Below are 19,791 nucleotides of genomic sequence, written 5' to 3' on the forward strand. Positions count from 1 at the left end.
GTAGATCTGTTTCCTAAAAAAAGAAAAAGGCACCCTGATATAAGAACCTAAGGTTTTTTTTTTTATGAATTCATAATAGAGGCCGGGTGCACAAAATTCGTGCATTGTGGGGTGGGGGGAAGGGTGTCCATCAGCCCAGCCTGCATTCTCTCCAATCTGGGACCCCTCCGGGGATGTTCTACTGACGACTTAGGCCTGCTCCCTGTGGGAACGGGCTTAAAACGGCAGTCGGACATCTCTCTCACAATCCGGGACTGCTGGCTCCCAACCACTCTCCTGCCTGGCCTGCCTGATCGCCCCCTAACCACTCCTATGCCAGCCTGATCGATGCCTAACTGCTCCCCTACCGGCCCAATCGCCCCCAATTGCCCTCCCCTGCCAACCCAATCTCCCCCAACTGCCCTCCCCTGCTGGCCCAGTTGCCCCCAACTGCCCTCCACTGCAGGCCCGGTCACCCCCAACTACCCTCCCCTGCTGGCCCAATTGCTCCCAACTGCCTTCCTCTGCAGGCCCGGTTGTCCCCAACTGCCCTTCCCTGCTGGCCTGGTCACCTATAAATGCCCTCCCCTGTGGACCTGGTCCCCCCCAACTGCCCTCCCTCCCCTGCAGGCCCGGTCACCCACAACTGCCCTTCACTGCTGACCTGGTTGTCCCCAACTGCCCTCTCTTTCACAGAAATGATCATTCATCTGTGGTTCAGGGTCTGCGGGTCAGCCCCGGCAATGTATTTCAGAGGGGAGGGAGGTGGGGTGGGGAGAGATTAACCAATGAACTTATATGCATACTTGTGGCCCAGTGCACAAATTAGTGCACATTGAAAGGAAATTAATTAGAAGAAATATTTTAATATTGCTCTTCGCTCTTTCTCTATATTAGAAGTGTCAACCAAATTCACAATCAACAATGATAGATCGAAACACACGTGTGCGATAGGCGCCAGTGATACATATAAAGCCCTCGCTGGCGCCACTTAGCCTTTTATAGTTATAGAATAAGCTTGCTTAAGTAGACCTGCTTTCTGATTTGGCTAAACTTTTTCCAGCCCAGTGAAGCAACCCAACTTCTCTTTCAGGTAATTGACAGCAACACAGCAGTAAATATCAACATGAAGCAGATTATTATTGTAAATCATGCAGGGAGAACAAAGGGTAAAATATATAACTGCAGCAGGGTTTGACTATATTCACGCAGTGAGAAAACCTGGTCATTTCAGGGTCCACCATTTCTTACTTCTTTTCACTCGGGTCAAGTTTCTAAGCTTTTTAAATCTCCATTTTCCGGTTAATGAAAAGGAAATAGGATTTCGCCAAGTCTCCTATCTATCTACCTACTCCAGGACTTCTGTGAGGATCAAATGAGATGGGGCACGGGAAAATGCTTCACAGACATTTTATTAAAGTGTAAAGTGTTTCCACCTGGATATAAAACAAGTCATGTCCCTGGGCTGAAGAAACTCCAAGGAGGTTAGTCGCTAGGGAAAGGAAGCCGGGCGTTGCTACGTGATGTCATTATCCAGCGCCCACAGCCAATGTTTCTGGGCTGGGCTGGGCTGTGAGCCGCATTTTGCACCATGGGGTCTTGGCAGCATTGGCTGCAATTTGGTGGGCTGTAGCTCTGGCGTGTTGGCGGGGCCTATGTCCCACTTGGGGGAAGCCAAGTGTTGCTTTGTGGGCACCAGTTCCGTAGTGCCATTTATTGTTAAACTAGAGGCCCAGCATGCATGAAATTGTGTGCAAGTAGCTCACTCCTGCTTGCCTCAGCTGGCCACCCCGCCCGTCGCCACTCAAAGCTCACTGCCCTGCTCTCTGCCACTCGTAGCCCTCTGCCAATCATAGCTCTCTGCTGCTATTAGTCGCTGCCCTGCCCTCCACTGCTCATAGCTCTCCACTGCCAGTAGCTCATGCCCTGCCCGCTGCTGCTTATAGCTCTCCTTTGCTAGTAGCTTATGCCCCGCCCCGCCCGCCACAAGAGCCTCTGCTCCTTTGGTCATGACGGTGTGACAGGCATGGGCCTTTTATATAAGAGCAGCCTGTCACTAGGGAGATGAAGCCGGGTGTTGCTACGTGACGTCACTACCCACCCACAGCCACCGTTTCTGGGCTAGGCTGGGTTGTGGGCCACATTTTGCGCCATGGGGTCTCGGCAGCATCAGCTACAATTTGGTGGGCTGTCGTTCCGGGGTGGTGGTGGAGCCTGTGTCCTACTTGGGGGAAGCCGAGTGTTGCTTTGTGGGCACCTGGTTCTCTGTAAATGGCCAATGTGATTCACGGCAGCTCCTGTGTTGAGCGACTGCCCCCTGGTGGTCAGTGCGTGTCATAGCGACTTGTCAGAGGGACACTTAGCATATTCGCCTTTTATATATATAGACTAGGGGCCCGGTGCACGAAATTCGTGCACTGGGGGAGGGAGGGGGTCCCCTCAGCCCAGCCTGGCCCACTCACATACTGGGAGCCCTCAGGGGATGTCCTACTGATGGCTTAGGCCCACTCCCAGCTCCCCTTGGAGCCGGCTCTGCCTCTGCTAGGGCCTGAGGCCTCTGGCCGAGGCTTCTGACCTGGGCAGGGGACCCCCAGCTCCCTCCCATCGCTGGCTCCGCCCATGCCCCCTCTGATCGCCGGCTCCGCCCCTGGCCCCTCCGATCGCCGGCTCCACCCCTGCCCAGGCCTGAGACCTCTGCATAGTATTCCATGGAGTAACTGTACCTCAGCTTTCTTATCTACTCATCTACTGATGCACACTTGGGCTGTTTCCATATCTTAGCTATTGTAAATAATGCTTCAAGGGGTACATATATTCTTTCTGATTGGTGTTTCAGACTTCTTAGGATATATTCCTAAGGAGTGGGATCAATGGGTCAAATGGCAGTTCATTTTTAATTTTCTTGAGGAAACTCCACACTGTTTTCCATAGTGGCTACACCAGTCTGCATTCCCACCAGCAGTGTACGAGGATTCCTTTTTCTCCATATCCTTGCCAGTACTTGTAATTTGTTGATTTGTTGATGGTAGCCATTCTGACAGGTGTGAGTTGATATCTCATTTTCATTTTAATATTCATCACTCTGATGATTAGTCACATAGAGAATTTTTTCATATGTATCTTGGCCATTTGTATGTCATCTCTGGAGAAGTATCCAGGTTTTCTGTCCATTTTTAATTGGGTTGTTTGTCTTCCTTTTCTTAAGTTGTATGAGTGCATTATTAAGTCTTTTATTCATTTTGAGTTTATTCTTTTGTTTGGTGTAAGTTGGTGGTTTAGTTTCATTTTTTTTACATGTACTTGTCTAATTATCCCAACACCATTTACTGAAGAGACTGTCTTTACTCCACTGTATGCTCTTGCCTTGATATCTGGTTTTCTTTTCTGTTCCATTTATCTGTATGCCTGTTCTTGTGCCAGTACCAGGCTGTTTTCATTACACTAGCTTTGTATTATAGCTTGATATCCGGTATTGTGATTCCCTCCAACTTTGTTCTTGTTTCTCAAGATTGCAGAAGCTATTTGGTGTCTTTATTGGTTCCATATAAATTTTTGGAGAGTTTGTTTTAGGTCTGTGAAATGGTTTTATGATATTTCCTGTGTACAATATCATGTCATCTGTGAATAATGATAGTTTTACTTCTTTTCCAATTTGGATGCCTTTTATTTCTTCTTTTGTCTGATTGCTATGGCTAGGAATTCCAGTACTATTCTATATAATAAAAGGCTAATATGCAAATAAACTGAATGGTGGACCGACCGGTCACTATGACGTGCACTGACCTCCAGGGGGAAGATGCTCAACGCAGGAGCTGCCCCCTGGTGGTCAGTGCACTCTCACAGGGGTAGTGCCGCTCAGCTAGAAGCCAGGCTCATGGCTGGCAAGTGCAGCGGCAGTGGTGGGAGCCTCTCCTGCCTCTGCGGCAGCGCTAAGGATGTCCAACTGATGGCTTAGGCCAGCCATGGGCAAACTACGGCCCGCGGGCCGGATCCGGCCCGTTTGAAATGAATAAAACTAAAAAAAAAAAAGACCGTGCCCTTTTATGTAATGATGTTTACTTTGAATTTATATTAGTTCACACAAACACTCCATCCATGCTTTTGTTCCTGCCCTCCGGTCCAGTTTAAGAACCCATTGTGGCCCTCGAGTCAAAAAGTTTGCCCACCCCTGGCTTAGGCCCTCTCCCAGACTACGAGAGGGCGCAGGCTGGGCTGAGGGACCCCCCTGTGTGCATGAATTTCATGCACCGTGCCTCTAGTGTTAAATAAAAGTGGTGAAAGGGGATATCCCTGTCTTGTTCCTGTTATTAGGAGAACTAGTGGCCCAGTGCACCCAACCCGTGCACATTGAAAGAGAATTCATTAGAGGAACGTAATTTGGACTCACTATCTAATATCAATAATATGTGAGCGTGAGACAGTCCATGTTTCTGAAATTCAGTGTCATGAATTTTAGCTATTACTTTGCCAAATAAATGGAATTTACAGATATCATTTAAAAGAGCATTCAGCTTAATATTAAAAACTCGCTACCAAGTCAGGTCTGTTTTCAACTTTTTGCCAGCGTTGTAAATTGTTTGCAATATCTGCCCACTTGGAGTTGCATGTCATGGTTATGAATAAATCGGGCTTGCCATACTTTATACAATTGCCATAGCATCCTGATAGCGCTGTTGCATATTTCTGGGACTATCCTCAGAAGATGATGGAAGTATTATCATTTACCAATTGTCACATTGTCATTTTCAGATCTAGATTTGAGATAATCCATCAAACCACTATATTTTTCAACTCTCAACTTAGATTGGTTTGCTTTGATGAAATTTATCCGATTGGCCTCCATTTTTGAATATGAATCCACGATATACTGTTGAGTTAATTTTTCTGCATTTCAAATAGGATTGAACGTGGCCTGCACAGAGAGATGAAATCCATAATACTGCATTTGTGTGACTCGTGTCCTTACATTTTGTCTAGTATTATTGTCGATTACACTGTTGTCTCTGAGTCTTAATGCAATATCTGTTCCCCAGCCTTTTTCACCATGTGGAAAAAGAATAGGATATGTCATTGCATCTAATGTAGGAAACAGGATATTGATTTGTTTCATTTTAGTGGCATTTGGATTATTGGGATCTGGTTTACAATGAGTGAGCAAGTCCCTTTCAAACGGAGGTTCTCCATCTTCCTTTCTGAATATGACAGCAACCTCAGTTACATGGGGAGAATTATATCTACCTGGGTTGCTGTTACGGTTATATTTAATTGCCATTGTTACTTCTGTGGGAGCAGTACCTTTTGTTGCTGCTCCAGATTGGGCTTCCTTTTCTACCTCATGTAGCATCTTGAATGATTTTGTTAATTCATTTATTTCATGCATGAGGTTGTTGATGTTGATCATGAGTCTTTCTGAGCAGCCCTGGTTTTCTGGCATTGCTAATCTTTTACTTGTTGCTTCGGCTGTATCCAAAATATAAAGTTGAGCAAACTTCTGAGAATCACCATCCGAAGGACGTAAAGTTCCAATACGGTGATAAACTTGTCCGTGTATTCTAAAACAGTATGGCCCATATCCTGATGGTGATGCAATGTTTGCACCCATGGAAGCAAAAACAAAAGAACTACTTATGGAACGAATATTTTCCATGAAATTTTTACTGTCAGAATCTTCGTTTGTCATTAATCTTTTTAAATATGCCGGGTAATCTGGAAAATGTATATCATTTGGACAGACTTTCCCTTTGCTACCACATCGAGTAAATTTCCCATCGGATGGTTTTTCATCAGAGAAATTTAGTGATAGGCAAGACTCACATCGAACATTCATTCCACCACAACTATGTTCGAGAATTGCATCCTCATGTACTCAATTTTCGCTGAGAAGGCAGTTCCTACCAGTATTGGTAGTACTTGTTGATGACTGTTCTCTAGACATATTCTGTTGTCGCCACCGCCTTCTTTCACCTTCAAAGGCACGTTGGTCTTTAGACATTTTCTGTCAATAATGCCGGTGTTTTTCGGCATCAGAGCGATGTTTTTCCAGTAGCTGGTGTTCAGATACATCCTGTCGCAGGCACCGCCTTCTTTCAAGATCAGACGCATGCTGCTCTGCAGACATTTTCTGTCGATAATGCCGGCATCTTTCTGCTGCAGAGCTACATTGTATCAACAGTTGTTCTTTAGACATAATCCCACCTCTCTACTGTCATGGTCTGAGATGCAGGTGAAGGAGAGTCCTGGCTGTCAGGCCGCTGAGAGCTATCTGACCAAAGGCTGATTCTGGTTGATTCTGTGGGGGTGGGACTTCCTCCTCCCTGCTGTCAGTTTCCACAGCTGTGATGAGGAAGCTGGGATGACAGAGGGAACCACGCCCTCCAAGCCACCCTCTCTGTCGCTCTGCTCTATGTCCAGCAGTCTCCTGCTCTGCCAAGTCCTCCAGACCTCCTGCTCTCTGCCCGCTCCTCTCCCGCTGTGCTCTCTGCCGGCAAGGCCCCAGGAGCCTGCGGGAGTGGCTAGGCGCGGGCGGCCTCGCCTCTCGGGGCCAGCGAAGGTCCCGGGACCCTGCGGGTGTGGCTTGGTGCATGTGGCAGGCCTTGCCTCCCGGGCCGGCAATGGTCCCAGTTGCCCGTGGCTGCAGTCGCCTCTTGGGGCGTGTGACACCTGCATATGCAAATTAACTGACATCTTTGTCAGGTTAATTTGCATACTCACTCTGATTGGCTGGTGAGCGTAGTGGAGGGATGGTTAATTTGCATGTTTCTCTTTTATTATATAGGATTGGTTTTAGTTTTTGCACATTGAATATGATGTTGGCTGGAGATTTGTCACATGTAGCCTTTAATATGTTCAGGTATGATCCCTCTATTTCCACTTTGCTGTTAGTTTTTATAAAAATGGGTTTTGGAGCCCAGCCGACATGTTTAAGTGATTGAATGTCAACCTATGAACCAGGAAGATCTTGGTTTGATTCCCAGTTAGGGCTCATGCTCGGGTTGCAAGCTCAATCCCCATTGTGGGGCATGCAGGAGGCTCTTTCATCCTTGATGTTTCTAACTCCCTCTCCCTTCCTTTCTGAAATCAATAAAAATTTTTTTAGAAAATGGGTGTTGGTTTTTGTCTAATGCTTTTTCTGCGTCAGTTGATATCATCATGTGATTTCTGTTTTCCAATTTGCAAATGTTGTACCAGCCTTGCATCTCTGGAATAAATACAGCTTGGTCATGGTGTATGATCTTTTTAATATATTGTTATATCCAGTTTGCTAATATTTAATGAGGATTTTATTCTCTGTGTTCATTAGGGATATGGTAGTGTAATTCTCTTTCTTTAGTGCCTTTATTAGTTTTTGGAATTAACGTAATGCTGGCCTCCTGAAAAAAAAAACGTAGAAGTTTTCCTTCCTCTTGGATTATTTTTGAAATAGGTTGAGGAGAATAAGTATTGTAATTCTTTTTGCATATCTGGTAAAATTCTTCTGTTAAGCTGTCCTGGCCAGGGCTGTTGTTTGCTGGGAGTTTTTTTTATTACTGCTTCAATTTCACCAGTTGTTATTAACCTAGTCAGGTTTTCTGATTCTTCCTGTTTCAGTTTTGTAAGGTTGTATTTTTCTAGTAATTTGTCCATTTCCTCCAGGTTGTCCAGCTTGTTGACAAATAGTTGTTCATAGTATTTTCTGACAATCCTTTGTATCTCTGTGGTGTCAGTTGTTACTTCACCTCTTTTATTTCTGAGTTTGTTTATTTTGCTCTTCTCTATTTGTTTCTTAATGAGTCTGGCTAAAGGTTCATCAATCTTGTTTATTTTTTCAAAGAACCAGCTCTTTGTTTCATTGATTTTTTTGGTATGTTTTTTAGTCTCTATGTCATTTATTTCCTCTCTGATCTTTATTATTTCCGTCCTTCTACTTACTCTGGGCTTTTCTTGTTGTTTTTTTCTAATTCTTTAAGTTGAAGGGTTAGATAGTTTATTAGAAGTTTTTCTTCTTTCTTGAGGTAGACCTTTAGTGCTATGAACTTCCCTCTCAGGACTGCTTTTGCTGTGTACCATAGATTTTGGCTTGTTGTGTATTAACTTTTATTTGTTTCCAGAAAGTTTTTGATTTCTTCATTGATCCCATTGGTAACACATTCATTGTTTAATAACATGCTATTTAGCCTTCATGTGTTTGAATGCTTCTGAGTATTTTTATTGTAATTGTTCTCTAGTTTCATGCCATTGTGATCCAAGAAGATAGTTGATATGATTTCAATTTTCTTGAACTTGTAGGGATTTTTTTTGTGTCTTAACATGTGATTTGTCTTTTAGAATGAACCATGTGCACTTGAAAAGAATGTATATTCTGTAGCTTTGTGGTGAAATGCTCCATAAATGTCAATTAATTCCATCTTGTCTTGTGTGTCATTTAGGATCCTTGTTGATTTTTTTTTTGTCTCACAGATCTATCCAGTGATATCACTAGGGTGATAAAGTCCCCTATTAGGATTGTATTGCTGTCTATTTCTCCCTTAAAATCCTCCAGAAATTTTTTAATATGTTTGTTTGCTCCTGTATTGGGTGCATATATAGTATGTTTACCAGATTTATATCCTCTTTTGGTATTGATCCCTTTAGTATTATGAAGTGGCCTTCATTGTCTCTTTTATGGCCTTCATTTTGAAGTTTCTTTGTCAGATTTGAGTATTACTACCCCAGTTTTGTTTTATTTTTTTCATTTCCATTTGCCTAGAATTTTTTTTTCCATCCCTTCACGTTCATTCTCTGTGAGTCTTTTTACTGAGATGGGTCTCTTGTAGACAGCATATATATGGTTCATGTTTTCATATTCATTCAGCTACCCAATGTCTTTTGATTGGGGCATTTAAGCCATTTGCATTTAAGGTTATTTTTGATAGGTACTTATTTGTTGCTATTTTTATTCTTTATGCCTGTGTTCCTCCCTCTCTCTATTTCTTCTTCTTATAATAGTCCTTTTTGCATTTCTTGCACTGCTGGTTTGGTCTAATAAAGTAATTTAGGTGTTGTTGTTTTTTGTTTGTTTTGTTTTTGTCTGTGAACCTCCTTATATCACCTTTAATTTTGAATGATATCCTTGCTGAATAGAGTAGTCTTGGCTTTAGACCCTTGCTTTTCATTATTTTGTATATGTCATGCCATTCCCTGGTTGTCTGACGTGTTTATATTGAGAAATCAGTTGACCGTCTAATGGGAGCTACTTTCTATCTCTCTTACAGCCTTTAAGATTCTTTCTTTTTAACATTTGCATTTAATTATGATGTGTCTCGTGGTGGGTCTTTTGGTCATCTTGATTGGGACTCTGTGTTTCCTGTACTTGTATGACTTTTTTTCACCAGGTCATGTTAGTTTTCTGTCATTATTTCTTCAAACATATTCTCTCTTCCTTGTTCAGATTCTTTTCCTTCTGGAATCCTTTAATGTGGATGTTATTAGGGTTCATGTTGTCCCATGGCTCCTTTAAACTTTCCTGCTTATTAATTTTTTTTCCAATTGTTGCTCTGAATGGGTGTTTTTTTCTTACCTTGTCTTCTAATATGTTAATTCAGTTCTCAGCTTCTTCTAGTCTACTGTTGAATCCTTCCAGTGTATTCTTTATTTCAGCTCTGTCATTCTTCATTTCTAATTGATATTGATTCAGGGTTTCAACCTCATTTTTCATGCTGTTTTTTTAAGTTCCTTATAGATCTCATTAATTTCCTTGTAGTTCTCACTAAGTTGTTTGAGCACCCTAATAGCCATTATTTTGAATTCTTTATCTGATAAATTGCTTGTGTCAATTTCATTTAGTTTCTTTTGTGGGATCCCTGGTCACCAAGGAGGCAGGCCCATGTGTCTGGTGGGGGGTCCAGTCATGGCTACTGGTCGATTGCCAGATGGCAGTACTGTTTGTTTGTCCAGAGGCACCGGGCCAGGCACAATGCTTAGTGGTGGTAGGTCTGTGCATCTTGGGGTGTTGGGTCCCAGTGGCAGGATCGGGTGCATTATCTCAAGGTGCCAGTCATTCAGGGCATGCTGGGTCAGTGGCAATTCCCCTCACTCCAGTTCTGCCCTCTGCCATGTTTGTTTTCCGTCCAAATAATACCTTTTGTTTTCATTCTTATCATTTAAATAAAATCTATATTCTCTGATTATTGAACAGTTCATTACTACTGAATAAATCAGGTATTAGAGTGCCATGTCCTATAAATATAATATTACTTAAATTATATTATTTAATTTTTGTAGCTGTTTCTTATATTTTGCTGACAGGTTAAATATTCAAAATATTATTTTTAAAATTTAATGTACTTAAAATTGGACTTTCATGATAGAACAGTTTGGTAATGGAATAGATTAATGTCTTTTTTTAATTGTTTTCCTGTATTTTATTTATGGTTTTTAGGTGGCAGCCAATGCACACATTCCTCCAGACTACCTCCTTAAAATTTGTGAGCGGATTGGTCCCATACTAGATAAGGAGATCCCTCAGAGTGTTCCTGGGGTACAGACATTGCTTGGTGTTGGTCGGCAGTCTCTGTTACGGGATGCCAAAGGTGAGATTTTCTGTTTTTTGAGTTATGAGTAAAGAGCAGAACATTTTTAAGTTAAGTAAATGTTTGCATGCTTTTCTAAGTACTAAATTTTTCTAGTACAAATAAGTTTTTAGAGACCTAAAAGGAGTCCTTTTTTGTAAAGCAATAGAGGTAAAGGATATAAAATCTCTGTAATACTCTGGAATAGAGATCTTAAAAGGTTGCTGGTCTAATTAGTGTAGTATAAACTACATTTTAATGCTCTTATATTTATGAGTCTTGATATCATCCTAATCACATAGAGTATTTTATAACAAGTAAAAGAAAATTATGTTATGTAAAATTATAATTGAAAATATTTATTTTTAAAAATTATTATTTTTAAGTATTTTTAAAATTGATTTTTTGAGAGAGAGAAACAAACAAACACTGCTGTGAGAGGGGATCATCGATCTGCTGCCTCCTGCACACCCTCTACTGGGGATTGAGTCTGCAACCCGAGCATGTATCCTGACCAGGAATCAAACTGGTAACCTTTCACTGCATGGGTCAATGCCCATCCATCTGAGCAACACCAGCCAGGGCAATTTTTAAAATTATTTTTTAATTTTAACAGTTCCTTTCTGTAGGTCCATTGTTTTATTAATTGTTTATTTTTTTGTGTGTTATTTCTCTATTTCCTGTATTAACTATTTTCTGAGAGTTGATAAATATATACTTCAAATACATTACTCTTATTGATTTTTAGAAAGAGAGGAAGTGGGGGAGAGAGAGAAATAAATAAATTTGTTGTTTCAAATATTTGCGTGTTCATTGGTTGATTCGGACCCCAGATCAAACCCACAACCTTGGCATATCGGGACAACACTCTAACCAACTGATCTACAGGGCCAGAGGCTATTAATTGTTTAAATGATAGCAAAAGTGCTAGAGGGCTTAAGGGGTTTTACTCAACTTTATTGAGGTATAAAAATTGACAAATAATATTGTATATTTAAAAAATACAGTTAAGCAAAAATATCAACCCATCAGTACCTGTTCAATACAGTTTCTCTTTCACGGGGTTTTTTTTTTCAGTCTTTTACAGATTTTTTCTAAATTTTTATATGGAACCCTAATATATAAAATATATAAAATAGTGTTTTATGAACATAGATATATGAAATTACATGTTAAGGATACTTCTTAGTGTGTTAAATACTTCAGGTCTAGCAACCAATTTATTTCTGTTTTGTATTATTAGCATAACTTGTTTAATATCCTAATATACAAGTATAAATAGTTGCATAAATGATACCAGTGTTTAAACATCTTATTTTATAATTTAAGGAAATTCTTCAATAAAGTTAATTTGAGGTTTTTAAGAGAGTAGTAGAATATTTTATTTCAAAGTTGAATTAGAAATATTTATTATGTGCTTGAGTCTTTTGATATAAGCATAAAAGGCAGACAAAAAACTATTTATAGTCAGTTATCATGTGATATGCATTTACCTATTATGGCACAACTGATATAACATGAGCATTCACCGAGAATAAATGTTTCTGAATTTAATCTTGCATACATGTATGTAGTTTTATCCTTACTTTATATTGTTTTGTATTAAGTAGGATATGGATAAACTTAAAGTCAAGAAGGACCATTGGTAAACTTAAAAACCTTTATTAATTCTCATGATATTTACCTGGAGATTCCAATATATGGTGTAATAAAACTTCAGTTCTAGATCTGCACAGAAATAAAATTACCCTGATGATATATTAAGGTACCTAGTATTCACCAGTCATGATGTATATGGTTTAAAACATAATTAAATACATGCATTATATTTTTTATTTTGACTTTAGCAATTACAAAATCTATTTTTCAAAATTTATCTTTATTGAAAGTATTACAGATGTCCCCCTTTTTCCCCATTGACCCCCTACACCTTAGGAAGAAATATATTTTAACAAATTGAATTGAAATTAGACATTTGCCTCAGAAGTGCAGTTAAAACCAAAAAACCAAAACACTGTTCTACTCCTTGACTAACCTTTGAATCTTTTTGTGTAGACTGTAAGAGTACACTATGGAATGGGTCCGCTTTTGCAGCTCTACATAGAGGCAGACCTCCAGAACTACCTGTAAATTATGTGAAACCTCCAAATGTGGGTGAGTAATGTCCATGTGAGTTATAAACATATTTTTAATTTGTTCCTTCCTGAACTCATTATAAAGCCAAATTTGAAGTATAAACCAACTGTTTACATTCTTGAATTTCATGCTGATTCCACATTTTAAAAATTATTTTTACCTAAAGCAAATTTAATCATAGTTTTGTAAAAGGTTAGCTCATGTTTTCCTTTCTTTCTTGCTGTCTTGCCTTCTTTGCTTCCTTCCCTCCTTCCCTCTCTCCATCCCTCCCTCCCTTCCTTCCTTCCTTCTTGCTCTCTCTCTCTCTCACTTTTTTTCTCCTTCCTTCCTTCCTTCCTTCCTTCCTTCCTTCCTTCCTTCCTTCCTTCCTTCCTTCCTTCCTTCCTTCCTTCTTTCCCTCCCTCCCTCCCTCCCTCCCTCCCTCCCTCCATCCCCCCTTCCCTTCTTCCTTCCTAGTAGAAGCATTTTTATATACTTCAGGTGTTTTTAACCATATGGATGACTATTTACATATCTATCTGTTGAACTCAAAGATTTTACAGGGATCTATGTAAATATAGCTTTCAGACGGTAACAAAAGTTTCCTGAAAGTCACATGTCCTATTTAGAATATTTCTGAGTTTTCTCTGGTGACTACTGTGAAGAAATATTAGTAGTGGTTCCCAAGGATGTCTAGCTACAGAACCATTTATAATAAAGTTAACTTTTATTTATTATTATTTTTTTTATTTTTATTTTTTTTAAATAAGTCTTCATTGTTCAGATTATTACAGCTGTTCTTCTTTTTTCTCCTCATAGCTCCCCTCCACCCGGTTCCCACCCCACCCCATCCCCTTCCCCCTTCCCCCATTGCCCTCGTCCATAGGTGTTCGATTTTTGTCCAGTCTCTTCCCGCACCGCCCACACCCCCTTCCCCCCGAGAATTGTCAGTCCACTCCCTTTCTATGCCCCTGATTCTATTATATTCACCAGTTTATTCTGTTCATCAGATTTTTTTATTCACTTGATTTTTAGATTCACTTGTTGATAGATGTGTATTTGTTGTCACTTTGTAGTTCATAATTTTTATCTTTACCTTTTTCTTCTTCTTCTTCCTCTTCTTAAAGAATACCTTTCAGCATTTCATATAATACTGATTTGGTGGTGATGAACTCCTTTAGCTTTTTCTTATCTGTGAAGCTCTTTATCTGACCTTCAATTCTAAATGATAGCTTTGCTGGGTAGAGTAATCTTGGTTGTAGGTTCTTGCTATTCATAAAGTTAACTTTTAAAGAATGTACAAAACAAAGCAGCTGGGTAAGTAACTGTTACTCTTCTTCCCTATTTTCTCTCTTTTTAAAAAATATTTTATATAGTGCCTAGAGAATAATCCTTAAATTCAAGTTGAAAAATAAGAATACTTTTTAAAGGGTATACTAGCTTTTAGAACTTATTTACCCTAAGAGATTAAATAAATTTAGGCTAGAGATAATTTTAAAATATATTTAGACAAGTCATTGATAAAGATTCATAAGGTTTGTTAAAGTAAATTAGATACTTTGATGTATATTGCTAACAATAATTTTTCATAGCCTGGATAGTACTGGGAAAAATAGAAAACTGGGTTGGGTCTAATTGGACCTAGTGTATTAAACTTTTTTTTTAAAATTTTTCCAGGGCAGTTTTTTACCCTTCAGTGTTTTCCAGTATTCACTTTTACTCATAATTAAGTTATTAAATTTAATTGGAATAGATTTTATTATTCATTTTTTTTTGTTCAAGAGTTATATTTTTAGCCACAATATCAACATTTTTTGTGATGCTTTATACTTCCTTCATTCGTCACATGTGAAGCACTGAAGAGTAACCTTCTTTCTTTCCTTCCCTTTTTAAGAATTCTTGTAACTACTCATATACATTCAAACTTCTGCTGGTTTTGTAGAGTAAGCATTTTACATTCTGACTTAGATCACTTTGTTACTTTTATAGTAATTGCTAAGGAATTTTAGTGTCCCTGGCATTGATGCTTTCACAATCTTAAATCTACCATGTTATTTGGGGAGGAACTATTACAATAGATATAAGTCAGTCAAGATGTATTGTCATGTAGAACAGTAGTTCCCCATGCTCCCTCCCTCCTCCCCCGCCCCATCCATGGGGGATATGTTCCAAGACCCCAGTAAATACCTGAAACTGCAGGTAGTATTACAACACACACACACACACACACACACACACACACACACACACACTGTGTTTTTTCCTATACATACATAGCTTTTCAATTATAGGAAGCACTTTATGGTTTCTCTTTGGCATATTTGAATTGCTAGCATCACCACTCTTGTGCTTTGGGAGCATTATTAAGTAATGTAGGGGTTACTTGAAGACAGGCGCTGTGATACCAGGACAGTCCATCTGATAACCTAGATGGCTACTAAATGACTACGTGGCAGGGGAGTATATACAGTGTGGATACACTGGACAAAGTGATGATTCATGCCCCTAGCAGGATGGGGCAGGATGGCGAGAAACTTTATCACACTACTCAAACATCACTCAATTTTAAACTTCTGAATTGTTTATTTCTGGGATTTTCCATTCAATATTTTCAGACGCTGGGTGACTGCAGGTAACTAAAACTGCAGAAGCAAAACTGCAGATAAGGGGGGACTACTGTATTTTAGCTAAGATCCTTAAGTTTAGGATATTTAGAGAGCAGGCCTTGATGAAAACTCAGTGGAGTTGACTAAGAAAATAAGCAAGATAAATATGAAGCATTTCACATTTTTGAGACAGTTTTCTCATTGTGGGGTACAGTTCTCCACAGTTACTTTAAAATCAATCAATCTTGAAGTAATTTTAAAAAATATTTTTATTGATTCCAGAGAGGAAGGGAGAATGATAGATAGAAACATTAATTATGAGAGAGAATCATTGATCGGCTGCCTCCTGCATGTCCCCTACTGGAGATCGAGCCTGCAACCCTAACTCGTGCCCTGACCATAATTTGAGCTGTGGCCTCCTGGTTCATGGGTCCATGCTCAACTGCTGATCCACACTGGCTTGGCAACAACACTACTTGATAAAAGAGTTCCTTGGTCAAGTAAATGTGGGAGACACTGAGTTTAAAAAATGTGTGTAGGTCTATTCAGAGCCTTTCATATGCTAATATGGCATTGTGAATCACCTTATGGGGAGCATTTCCAAACCTGATGAGGAGTCATCTGAAAATTTTTTGGACACAGATTTGGGAAGCTGGGTTGTAAACCCTTATTTACAGCAGTAAAACCCAAAGCTCAGGAAATTACTATGTGACTGGTATAAACTTGCCTTACACACAGTCTTACAGTAGTTAGGGTCTTCCTGCTTTTTTCTGTTGAATTCTTATATAGTTATATGTAATACTCAGTGCCAGCTGGAAGTAGATCATCACCCTTACTGTCATCAGCAAAGGGGTTGAAAGAGTGGAGGTTCTGGATAGTGGACATACATAGGATTCCTTTTCCTGGGTAGAAGCAGCCTGCAGAAAGAAGGCTGCAGCTCAGAATGTCAAGCTAGGGGGGCTTATGGGAGGTTGCTGATCCTCAGTTATCAGACCAGTGACTGGGGCCTAATTTTTTTTTCTTTTTATTAAATATATTGGAGTGACATTGGTTAATATGGTTATACTATGGAAGTGCTAGTGCCTCAAGTACAATGGTGATTTGAAGTGGTGAGACTGGACATCCTTGCCTTGTTCTTGATCTTAGGGGTAAAGCAGACAATCTTTCACCATTCATTATGATTGTAGATGTCCTTTATCAGTTTGAGGATGTGTCCTTTTCTTCCTACTTAGCATCAATATTTTAAAACATAAATAGATATGTCTCATTTATTTTATCCAGTATATTTAGAATTATACCAGTTATTTCTTGGGGCTCATTTTAACTGTATTTTATGTAGAATAGTGCTACCCACTAGAACTTTGTGATAATGGAGATGTTCTATCCTATGGCATGATATCCAAAACAGTAGCCTCTAGCCACATGTGGCTATTGTATCTGAGGAACTAAATTTTTAATTTTTGGAAGTTTGAGTAATTTAGTATGCAATAACCACATATGGCTAAATGGTTACTGTATTGGACAGTGTGGATCCAGAATAATACAGGAACCAGTAAGCAGCTCTCTGGATAGGAGTATAATTTGGTAATAATCTATTGACTAATGATTCATTTTACAAATTTAACTTAGACTGTTTCCAATTTTTGCACTTAGGCACTACATTTAGATTTTTCTATTTTGATTTTGTAACTCACTTTAAAGATCACATTGTGCCACTTCCTTCCACTGAAAGTTTTACAATTGTCTTCGGTCAAAAACAATATAATTCTGAACTTGTCTGGACTCTCCACTATATTAGACTATTTATTCAAATGTTCCCATCCTTTATGCAGTAAATCAGCAATGCTTTTTAGTAATTAAATGAAATGGAGGTGAAGGGAGCATGGGGATGGAATTTGGGAGTTAATTCCTAGATTCCATTCTCTAGTGTAACTACCGTAATACTTTAAATATATGTGTACTTAAGTTTTCCCAGGTTGGATTTCCAAGTTCCTATAGGGTAAGAGCAAAGATGCCTATTAACATTATTACAGGTCTAAGCTCCAGTCATGCCATTTCATTAGCTGTTTGCTTGACTAATCAAATTGATTTTGCATTGTGCCAAAATTAAATCAGGAAGAAAATGAACTACATTCAAAACAATATTAATATGTAATGCCACTCAAAAGAAATCCTGGAGCATACGTAATTAATATTTGTAGTATTGTTTGAGATCTTGTACTATAATCACTAACTATTGTTATTTTGTTAATCCCTTTAAATATTAGTATTTGTTTTGGAAACTTTGTAGTAGTTACTAAAATTTCACACAGACACAACTCTTCTCCTGAGCTAGTTTGTTAGTACAGAAGTCATTTTAAAACTGTTTCATATTTGTTTGAAATGAATATTTGCAAGAACTAGTATAGTTATTATCCATCATGATAGAAGTATCCTAATTCTAAATACTTTTCATGAAATTATCCAAAGGAATGGCAGCACGATGGCCTATTCATTTTAGTTTGGGACTGACATTATACCAAAAAATAAAATATATCCATTCTTATTTTTCTAAGCTGAGTCAAGGGCCTAATGTAATAAGACTGTTTTTAAAGCTTTTTTCCCTTTATCTTTAGAATATTTGACATATAGCAACATCCTGTAGTTTACATTTTAGGTCTATAATTGACACTGTGTACAGCTCATGAGGCTTGCATTACCTTTATAGCCAAATTAATATTTTTGTGTTGCCATAAACTTCCATTTAGCATTGATTGGCTCTTGATTTATTGTCCATTGTATGGTTATATGTCACACTTAAATCCAGAATTCACTTGGAGGTAGGAAACTTGCCTCTTGATAGTATGCAAATATAAATTGAAATAAAGTAATTTAATTTAAACTTTTTATTTGGTTGAGGTGAAATCAAGTAATTTAATTTAAACTTTTTATTTGGTTGAGGTGACTGGGTTTTTGCCAGGAATATTTGTCATCCTCCCTCTCTTATTTTATGTAGTTCTTATCTTTTGCCCAGGAATTACATATTTTCCAGGGTTTGCTTTGTATTGCCTGCTTCCCTTTACTTACCACCTGCCTCCTTTTTGTATTCACATAATTGTTCATGAAACAAGCTGCATCTAAAGTCATTACTTTTATGTATTTGTAGAGGAACAAGGGATTCTTGTCAAACCTGCAAGTAATTAAAACTGGAATATAAACTGAATCTTTTGTCTGTGCTACATTGTGAGAGCTCACTAAATATTAAATGAATGGAAGTGCTATAATTACTGCCACATTCCTTTTAAAGACATTTATATGGTTTTATACAGCTCATGAATTTCTAGCCCCTTGTATCCATTTCTGGAATCAACATTGTATTAATAGCCTAATATGCAAGTTGTCCCCTCAGGCGGTTGTTTGACCACGAGTTCGACTGGGAGACCAGGAGTTCGACCGCTTGCTATGACATATGCTGACCACCAGGGGGTGGCGTGGAACATGGCGGGTGTCAGTGACACGCTGCGACCTCTTGCCGGCTACCTGGGGGCGGGGGTGACAGGGACAGGTACAGTGAGAATGCGGGGTGTCCGCTGAGCTCGCTGTCATTCCCCCTGCTACCCTCCCCCAGGACACCAGGGCTCGCACACAGGGGAAGCCCCCACCCACACTCAGGTGCCGGGCACAGGTGGAGGGGGGTGCGTGGGGGCCCAGCGGCCCAGGTGCTGCCCAGAGCCCAGAGTCTAGCTGGGACCTGCCCTTCCATGCCAGACACTCATGTTTCGATCGCTGGCCAGGCACAGGGACAGCACCCGTGCACGAATTTCGTGCACTGGGCCTGTAGTTAGGATTAATAATTTTAGTTTATCAATTTGAAAGAAAACAGATTTTATTATGAATCGTAGTATCATTGGGGGACCATTTTTCTGGCAAGGGCCATTGGATATTTATAACATCATTCACGGGCCATACAAAATTATTCTTTTTTTTTTTTTAAATATATTTTATTGCTTTTTTACAGAGAGGAAGGGAGAGAGAGAGTTAGAAACATCGATGAGAGAGAAACATCGATCAGCTGCCTCCTGCACATCTCCTACTGGGGATGTGCCGGCAACCCAGGTACATGCCCTTGACCGGAATCGAACCTGGGACCCTTCAGTCCACAGGCCGACGCTCTATCCACTGAGCCAAACCAGTTTCGGCCATACAAAATTATTAACTTAAAAATTAGCCTGCTATATTTGGTCAAACAATTAACTCATCCCTAATGCCTTGGCAGGGCCAGACCAATTGATTTCGCGGGCTGTATACGGCCTATGGCCAGACGTTCCCCACCCGTGAACTGTGAAATATAATGAAGAATTTCTGTTAGTCCTGTTATGAACATTATTTTCCCTTCCTCATTATTCATTTTTTAAAATTCTTTATTGTTTAAAGTATTGCATATAATATTACATATGTCTCCTTTTTTCCCTTGACTTCTCCCCAGCCGCCTCCACCTTACTCAAGATAAAGGACTAAAGGACACATGTTTAGACACCTCATGACACTAGTTAAACATGCAGCTGATAATCTTTATTACTTGCTAC

General features: G+C 39.5%; 1 protein-coding gene across 2 annotated transcripts in view; it reads left to right on the forward strand.

Moving 5' to 3' along the window:
• Positions 1-19,791, forward strand: part of BRWD3 (bromodomain and WD repeat domain containing 3) — a 131,261-nt gene that overhangs the window by 12,876 nt on the left and 98,594 nt on the right. For both annotated transcript variants that reach the window (XM_006082814.2, XM_023764005.1), the window contains exons 5-6: positions 10,376-10,526; positions 12,561-12,659. In XM_006082814.2, the coding sequence (XP_006082876.1) occupies positions 10,376-10,526; positions 12,561-12,659 (250 nt within the window). The remainder of the gene's footprint in view (positions 1-10,375; positions 10,527-12,560; positions 12,660-19,791) is intronic.

Source organism: Myotis lucifugus, unplaced genomic scaffold (assembly GCF_000147115.1).
Source record: "Myotis lucifugus unplaced genomic scaffold, Myoluc2.0 scaffold_4, whole genome shotgun sequence".
NCBI lineage: Eukaryota > Metazoa > Chordata > Mammalia > Chiroptera > Vespertilionidae > Myotis > Myotis lucifugus.